The 8819-nt window shown below is 38.7% G+C and overlaps 2 protein-coding genes across 3 annotated transcripts in view; one reads left to right on the top strand and one right to left on the bottom strand.

Annotated features, from left to right (window-relative positions):
* wdr45 (WD repeat domain 45) overlaps window positions 1–875 on the top strand; it is a 21499-nt gene extending 20624 nt beyond the window's left edge. Inside the window, exons 8-9 of the mRNA XM_015403980.1 lie at window positions 472–573; window positions 647–875. Of these exons, the coding sequence (XP_015259466.1) occupies window positions 472–573; window positions 647–830 (286 nt within the window). The 3' untranslated portion in view covers window positions 831–875. The remainder of the gene's footprint in view (window positions 1–471; window positions 574–646) is intronic.
* A 1177-nt stretch (window positions 876–2052) lies between these two features.
* The window catches only part of fbxw2 (F-box and WD repeat domain containing 2), a 22012-nt gene continuing 15245 nt past the window's right edge, over window positions 2053–8819 (bottom strand). The window contains exons 4-7 of one of the 2 annotated variants that reach the window (XM_015403984.1): window positions 7911–8044; window positions 7735–7821; window positions 7469–7638; window positions 2053–3779 (exon numbers count right to left, since the gene is read on the bottom strand). In XM_015403984.1, the coding sequence (XP_015259470.1) occupies window positions 3491–3779; window positions 7469–7638; window positions 7735–7821; window positions 7911–8044 (680 nt within the window). In that variant the 3' untranslated portion in view covers window positions 2053–3490. The remainder of the gene's footprint in view (window positions 3780–7468; window positions 7639–7734; window positions 7822–7910; window positions 8045–8819) is intronic. The other variant, XM_015403983.1, reaches the window with a different exon arrangement.

The following is an 8819-nucleotide window of genomic DNA, read 5'->3' on the forward strand; positions in this document are numbered from 1 at the left end:
CAAACCTTCTTTCTTTCATTTTCTTTTTATTTATTCGTTTTTTTGGGGGGCGGGCGGTGAATCAGGACATCTTTTATTGTAGCCCAGGTGCTTCCGGACGCATCGCTGCTCCCCGCAGGAGCCGCCTTAAAATTTAAGGAGGAAAAAGTAGAGATAATTCCAAAAAAATATAAGGAGTAGAAGTAAAAAGTTACAAAAAAATAAATAATGAGTCCAGGAAAGTATAGACAGCCAAAATTTCTAATTAACTAAGCTAACAAAGTAATTGTACTTTTTTACTTGACACCTCTGATAATAAATCTTAGGAATTGAAAAAAGAAGTTTAGCTTTTGTAGCAATTAGTGAAAAAGTTCTAAAGTCATATTTATAATTGATTGATTATCCAACATGTGAAATATTTGATCAATACTAAAATGATTTTAAAGGAGCTGCTTGTGCCAAACTGGCCCTTATGTTGTTTCTTTCTTCCAGCATCAACTTCAGCCACGACTCGTCCTTCCTGTGTGCGTCCAGCGACAAAGGCACCGTCCACATCTTCGCTCTGAAGGACACCAAACTCAACAGGCGCTCAGCGTAAGGCCGCCTCTTGCTCGCGTCGTTCTTCTGCACCCACTTGCTGTCACAGTAACCATTTTTCTTCCTGCAGTCTGGCTCGTGTCGGGAAGGTGGGCCCTGTTATTGGTCAGTATGTGGATAGCCAGTGGTCCCTGGCCAGCTTCACAGTGCCTGCTGAGTGTGCCTGCATCTGTGCTTTTGGGAAAAACACATCCAAGAATGTGAACTCAGTCATTGGTGAGGAAACTTTCCTAACTCCATTCCAAAAAAGTTAAAAAACAATCCACTGGACTTTTTTCCCCCAAGTTTTAAGATGTTTCTCTTCCATCCAGGAAGCTTTTTCAATTCCAAATGTCAGAAATAGCGTTTAGTTCCAGGTTTTATCCAGCAGCCCAACAAAGCCTTGTTTTTGTTTAGAAAACATGCAAATAGAAACGGATGAACGGGTCCACCCCTTTAGAATGGGGGTCGTTTAGCTTCTTTGTTAGCCTGCAATACTCCATACCTGTCTATGTCTCTGAAAGGGGGGTCATTAAAGGGAATTGTTGGCCTGGATGAATAGGTGGGGTTGATTGATGATAGTGGGAAGGAATCAACTCAATTGCTGTGTTGTAGGTTTTTGAAAGCTGAAATCTGAGTCCCCCCCCCTGTTTAAGGTTGGTTTCCTTTCGTGACATAGATGGTTTCCCTCAAGCCCCTCCCACCACCTGTTTTCTTTGTCCAAAATGTGAACATTCTGGTCCTCAAATCATTTTATTGGATGTAAAAAAGTCAGTTATTTTTGCTAAATTCCTTTTATTTTACTTTTTTTTGACAGTATGGCAAATAAGTACACTCCGCCTGCATCTTTTCTCTACATCGAGATCTAGAGAAGCTAAAATGGGATTAATGAAAATCTTTAACTTGATGCTGGTCGGCAGAAACTTTCAATACTGCTCCTTTAAACTTTTTAATGTTAAACCTTTTATGCATTTGCTTTGGATTTCCTATTTTAATGTCTAAGGTGTGAAAGTCAGGATATTTTATGTATAAATATCAAGTTAGTAAAATAACAAATAGTGCCGGAGGCTAATTTAAAGGAGATAAAGGTGACCTATAAAGGGGCGGAGCTCAGGACCATAAAGAAGAGAAGGAAAGCTTTCTTCCTCTATGGTAACTGTAGTGACAGGTCCAACAACACCGGTCAACACATCTGCTAAAAAAANAAAGCTATAATTTCACTCAACTGCTCTTTTCATGGTTTGTTTTCAAATGGTTTGCTGCTGTCTGGTTGGACCTTTCTGAACATGTGCAGCAAATGGACTGATCCAATATGGTGGACACTGAAGGGGGGGGGCATTTTTAGTGAAAGGATTTTTATCAAAAACATAATCAATGTGCACAAATAAGGAATATTTGTATTTACCATACATGTAAACAGAGTTTTATGGATCTGCCTAGTATTGCCTAATGGTAATGCTGATAATGTGATGGTGGGCACAGAAAAAACAAAGAGACAACATACGACACATTTATAACCATTTTTGTTTTTATTAAGAAGAATGAAGTAGATTAAGGTGACTCAAGCTGTCATTGTGTGGCAGAAACCTTTGTGATGATAAACACTATGTACTCAGATGTAAACTTAGAAACCTAGAGCTGTTCTGGCTTTTCTTTTTTTTCCTTTAGTCTTATCATACATACAGGTCACATTGATGTTTTAATAAACCTGATTTAACTTCTCTGCTGAGGAGGACAAGGTAAATATAAAGTCAGATTACCGTAAACGAACTCTGGTGTTTTAGATTCATAAAAATATAAAAAAATAAAAAAAGTTTGACCCCACCAAATTCTTTCATCTCCGTCTTATTTTTCTGTGGCTTTTCATAAGAAGGAAGTTCAACATCGTGGTTCAGAAAAACAGTTTTTGATTGAACAAATATCCAGAATATAGCTTTAAATGAACAGGCATCTAAGTCTGTCTGAATATGTGAAAAGAAACAAAAAGTCGTTGCCTAACTGCAGTCTGCTGGAGCTAACTGGAAAGAACCAAAAGGCACATCACATTTATCAAGCTGACATTTAAACTGGATATCCTTAACGATAAACGGTGTTTAGAAACGCAATACCGAACCACTCCTCTCCTGTCATCACGCAACGCAGTCTGGAAGCAAATCATTTCCCCTTTGATGCAAGTGAGTTTAAGGCACCCCTGCTCGTGTTCAAAGATATCGTGATGGCGTCAGCCCGGTGTTCTGTCAGATTAGCATACCCTTCAGACCAGTAAATACACATGCGCAAAACGTCACATTTGCATTTTTCCCTTTAGTTTTGTACAAAAAAATGTACTTTAAGCTACCTCGACAGGCGTTTATCCCTTTGAGATCGCCATACGCTTAAAAAAACATCAAAAAAGAAGTAATTATATAGTTTTTTTGTTCATGACTAAATGGAAAGACAACCGTTGAGGCAGTTTAAAGAGTATTTTCGTAAAAAAAACTAAAGGGATAAACTAAAGGTATGCTCATCTGACAGAACACAAGCGACTGACATCCAAAGTCAGCTACAGATCTTCCTCGCTGGCATAACGCCGACTATTTAAAGAGCAAACTGCAATAACCATGTACTTTTAAACATTTACATATATTACAAAAGATAGTGATGTTATTTTGGTTACTACTGTTTCTTTTATCTTCGTCATTTTGGCTTCATGGAAGTTCTTCCAAACAGGCGCTGATCCATTTTTAGCACAAAAGTGACAAATTCCTTTCAGTTCTTAGCTTGTATGAAGGATCCATGGGTTAATATTCATGTAAGGATCTAGAGGAGGACTTGAATCATGAGGAAGAAACGGGGAGAAGACAACATGCTTTGTTCCATGAAGGAGGTTTTTGGCAGTTATGATTATTAAAGAGGCTCACAGGCCAACAGTCCAACGTGTGACATCACTGGTTGACTAGCCGTTCTCCTTCCATAGAACTAAGTGAATGCTATGATCAGGCATGCTGGTGGCAAACACCAGTCCAGAGTCATTGCCCCCATCCAGGCCGTTCAACCAGGAGGTCACGCCTGCCAGGAAGCTGGATCCTCGCTTTGATTTCCTGTAAGCCGGTAGAGGCCAGCGGCCCGAGATCGACTCTGTCCTCAGGTCCATGACATACAGGAAGTGGTTATCGAAAAGAAGCGCAAACACCTCACCAAAGCTTAGCAGGGACAGGTTGGCTGGGTCCTCCATTTTTATTACTCTGAGAAAAGGAAAACAGAACGCTTTAGGTTCAGAGCATCACTACATCTTCTTCCTAATCTTTCCCATTCACACAAAAAACAGATCTGTTGGAAACATCGAGATGTTGTTGATATATTTGACTAGATTAGACATTAGCAGCACTAGATCGATGATGCAGGATAAGCATGTATATGTTACAAAAAGGTTGTACCTACCTTATTTCTTTTTTTGATTTTGTTAAAAAAGGTTCAAATTAAAGCGAAGAAAATTGCTGATGTTTTCGAATAATTGGATAGTAAAAGGTTCCTCAAAGAAGATTTCTTACTAAATCAAACCAGATCAAACTAAAACTTTTCCTCTGAGGAGTTCTGGATAAAGCATATTGACAGAAGAAAACATTTTCTTTTTATTTAAAATGCAAAATGTTTATATATATATTTTAATTTTGATATAATTACTGCTCTAAGTGGGTCGCTCTGTCAGCTAAAAGCATAGTTTAGAGTCTCTAAACTCCAGTTAGCGATTAATCAATTGCGAAAAGTAGTTGACAATTATTTAAATATTTAATTAATCTGACTGTTTCAGACCTATTTAGCCCTAGATTAATCAGTTATTGAACAAACCGTCAACTAATTTAATAATCGATTAATCGCTAACTGGAGAAAAGAGATTCTAAAACATGCCTTTAGCTCAGTGTTTCTTAACCAAAAAAGTCCCCTTTTGGGCCGCAAAAATCTTTCAGTTTTGCACCTGTGGGCCGCAAGGGCCGTGGGACTGCGTGCAGCTTTCGACCATGTGGTGTTGGTAATGCATCATTCGGTTGTTTAAAAAGCGCCAATACACAGAGAATTAGACTGTCTACTTCGCAGCAAAAATCAATAGTATAGGAAGAAAAATACGTCGATGTGTCATTGTTCATTTGTCACAGATATAAAGATTCTTCTGGTTCTGCCATGCAAAAATGGAGACTGCTGAAGCAATTTTACAATGGCTTTGCAGATTATAAGGNAGATCTGTTGGAAACATCGAGATATTGTTGATATATTTGACTAGATTAGACATTAGCGGCACTAGACTGATGATGCAGGATAAGCATGTATGTTACAAAAAGGTTGCTACCTTATTTCTTTCTTTGATTCTGTTAAAAAAAGGTTCAAATCAAAACTAAGAAGATTGCTGATGTTAAGATATATGGAAAAAAATCAACTCTCTCTCTGAACTAGAGCTGAAACAATGAATCAGATTAATTGTGACTAATCTAGGGCCAGAGAGAACGATTATTAATATGTCGATTATTTTTTCAATTATAATTGACTAGTAAAAGGTTCCTCAAAGAAGATTTCTTACTAAATCAAACTCAAACTTTTCCTCTGAGGAGTTCTGGATAGAGCATATTGACAGAATAAAACATTTTCTTTTTATTTAAAATGCAAAATATTTATATATATATATATATATATATATATATATATATATATATTTTTTTTTTTTTTTTTTTTATTTTGATATATGTACTGCTCTAAGTGGGTCGCTTTGTCAGCTAAAAGCATAGTTTAGAGTCTCTAAACTCCAGTTAGCGATTAATCAATTGCGAAAAGTAATTAATTAATCGCAATTAATCTGATTGTTTTAGACCTAATATTATCCCTATTTAGCCCTAGATTAATCAGTTATTGAATTAACTGTCAACTAAATCAATAATCGCTTAATCGCTAAGAAAAGAGATTATAAAACATTCCTTTAGCTGACAGAACCACCCACTTACAGCAGTAATTATGTAGAAAAAAACAAAACAAAAAAAAACATTTTGCACATCACGTGCTGCAGAAGCCCGTTTCTCATTATCTCATATAAGTCAGGTTTGTGGCAGTGAGGAGAAATCTGAAACCCGCAGTGCAGCAGTACCTGGAGGACTGAGAACCACCGCATCATTCTAGTAAAATAAAAGCTTATTGACCTTTAAAAAGAGCTCATTTTGTTTAATTTTTAATTGGGCTGAACGATTTTGCCAAAAATCTAAATTGCGATTATTTTCAACCAATGTTGTGATTTCTTTGCGATAGTCCTTTGTACTAAGAACAACCCTGTTGATGTTTTACTCCAAGGTTTCAGTTTTTTCATGACCTTGAAAGCCTTCTTGTCCAGAGTTCAGTATTGCAGGACTTCACTGTAAAACTTCTTACTTCCATTTACCATCTCTACTATAATGCATCAATCAAGGCACCAGCTGCAACCGTCTTCCTTAATTGCGGCGGTGTTCTGTCAGACCAGCATACACTTAGTGAATATGCATGACTAAGACGTCAGATTTGCGTTTAATTTAGTTTTGTACAAAAAATAGACTACCTTGTGTGCAGTGATGGGAGTAACGACGTTGAAAGTAACGGCGTTACCTTCAACGCTGTTACCTTTTTTTAGTAACGAGTAATCTAACTAATTACTTTGACTGTAACTATAACGCAGTTACCATTGCCGACACCCCGTTATTGGACGTTACTCAGGTCGCACAATTAACCATTTTTTCATGGTAGGACTCGTGCGCGCCTTTCTGCCTTGTATCTATAACAACCCAAACACACAGGATTTCAGAATTAGACATCCCCAGTTATTAATCTCATACACTCACCAGATCTGAACGCCATGTTAAAAAACTTTACACCCATGAGTAGAGGTAATGCAGCCTGATGATATTTACACCGCATCGGATAGTGTCCCCCCCATGTTAAGCAGGGGAACGCTATCAGATGGGGTTTCTAGGCCCGTCAGATAGCGTTCCCCCCTGATGTCATTTACGTTGAGTTGCAATAAATGCTAAACTCTGCAGGTTCTTGTCTTTGTCGTCCGCTCTATTCAGCTGGCTTTGGAAACACACGGCGAGAAGGTGGGGCTGGGTGGTAAGGGTTACGGGGCGAGAAACTCAAAAGTAATGCAATAGTTACTTTTACTAGTAACTAGTTACTTTTATTGTGCAGTAATTTAGTAACTCAGTACTTTTTAGGAGAAGTAAGTAGTAACTATAACTAATTTCTTTTTCAAAGTAACGTGCCCAACATGTATCCTTTTGGTCATGTACAAAATAAACAAACAATTTAAGGTTAGATCGCCATACGCTTCAAAAAACACATAAAAAGTAATTAAATAGTTTTTTTGTACATGACTAAAGGGATACACGCTTGTTGAGGCAGCTTTAAGTTTATTTTTCATACAAAACTAAAGTGATTAACGGGTATTGACTAATGGGTATGCTGGTCTGACCGGGTATGCTCATCTGACAGAACATCGGATGCTGTGATGTTTAGAAGTGTGAAGCAAGAAGATTGATAAACGGAGGTAACATGATGTTTAAAGGTCAGCTGGTCATCAATCATGACACCATTTCCTGGAGTCAGAGACCACATTTAACCCTATCACTGCCACCCAAAGGGCTGGAAGGAGAAATTTAGTGTTTTACTCTTATCAAATTGTCGTGATTAAAGTGATTAAAAAGAAAGTGCCTCTGATTTGAAAATAGCATCTTTCTAAACTGCGATTATGTTGCAAATGTAAGTAATTGCCCAGCCCTAGTTCTGAAGCTGCTGCTACTAAAGCAGTCCTCATTTGACGCAAAGCAATGGCTGCTGTGTCACACCATGACTCTGCAACATGTATCGATGGTTTAGAGTATTTGTTCCGGTCTGTAAACTGAATGTGTTTTTATGACCACTTTACCTAATAATTTCAAAACTGGCAAAGTCCCACTGATAAACGCCAAGGTCAGAGCTGCAGACGATGTAGCGTCCATCAAACTGCAGGCGAGGCTGAAGGCTGATGCTGCGGTCTTCTGATACTGACAGCGTTTTCAAACACTTACAGTTGATTTCTCTGCCTAAAGGCCAAACCTGCAGGATGAAAGCAGAGCTTGGTCTCATTCTGTGGAGCAGATCAGAGGGACTCTTTCTGCTTTTTTTTAAACAAACATATGAAGCACATTTTACCTTGATTTCATACTTATCAGCACTTAACAGGATATAATCCCCGGGACTGTGCACCATCGATTCTACCTCACTCCTCTGCAATATCACCTGTAGGGAGAAAACAGCAGAAGAAGAACAAACGGTAAAGGGTAAAGTTACCAACATCATTCAATGATGCCTCGGCATGCTGAGCTCACCTTAGTGACCCATTCAGTGTGTCCAGTGAGAGTGTTGAGACAGCCACCAGCAGACAGCGACCAGATCTTTACGGAGAAATCTGCAGAACCGCTGACCAGGACATCCAGTTCGTCATTGTAGTCCACGCTGAAGACTGCGCACACACACACACACACACACACACACACACACACACACACACACACACACACACACACACACACACACACAGATCATATTTAGTCATAGAGACTAGTACATATCGGCTAGTCACTCTTCACTTGACTTTCTGAGGAAATTAATTATATTTAGGGGTATCAAGGCATGGGGCTCTTAGTGCAACAGGGTTTCTGCAGAAATGACAATGATTTTTTATGCATTTTTATAAACATTTTATTAGCATGGAGTTGCATCTCTGCTTCTTTTTTCTATGTCTGCTTCTGTCTCCCAGCCGGCCTCAGCAGATGGCCGCTCACACTGAGCCTGGTTCTGCTGGAGGTTTCTTCCTGTTAAATGGGAGTTTTTCCTCTCCACTGTCGCTACAAGCATGCTTAGTGTGAGGGATTGCTGAAGAGTCAAAACCAACTGGTTTTCCTTAGATAGAAAACTTTTGAATCAATTTAACTGTATGATCTGGTGAACTGTGTTGTGAATTAAAAATAAACTGAAATTGAATAGATGGAAACTCATGACAATTCAGATATACACTCACCGGCCACTTTATTAGGTACCCCATGCTAGTAGCGGGTTGGACCCCCTTTTGCCTTCAGAACTGCCTCAATTCTTCGTGGCATAGATTCAACAAGGTGCTGGAAGCATTCCTCAGGGAGTTTGGTCCATATTGACATGATGGCATCACACAGTATTGGATTCAGATCTGGTGACTGTGGAGGCCATTTGAGTACAGTGAACTCATTGTCATGTTCAAG

Source organism: Cyprinodon variegatus, unplaced genomic scaffold, assembly GCF_000732505.1.
Source record: "Cyprinodon variegatus isolate N-32 unplaced genomic scaffold, C_variegatus-1.0 Scaffold1604, whole genome shotgun sequence".
Taxonomy (NCBI): domain Eukaryota; kingdom Metazoa; phylum Chordata; class Actinopteri; order Cyprinodontiformes; family Cyprinodontidae; genus Cyprinodon; species Cyprinodon variegatus.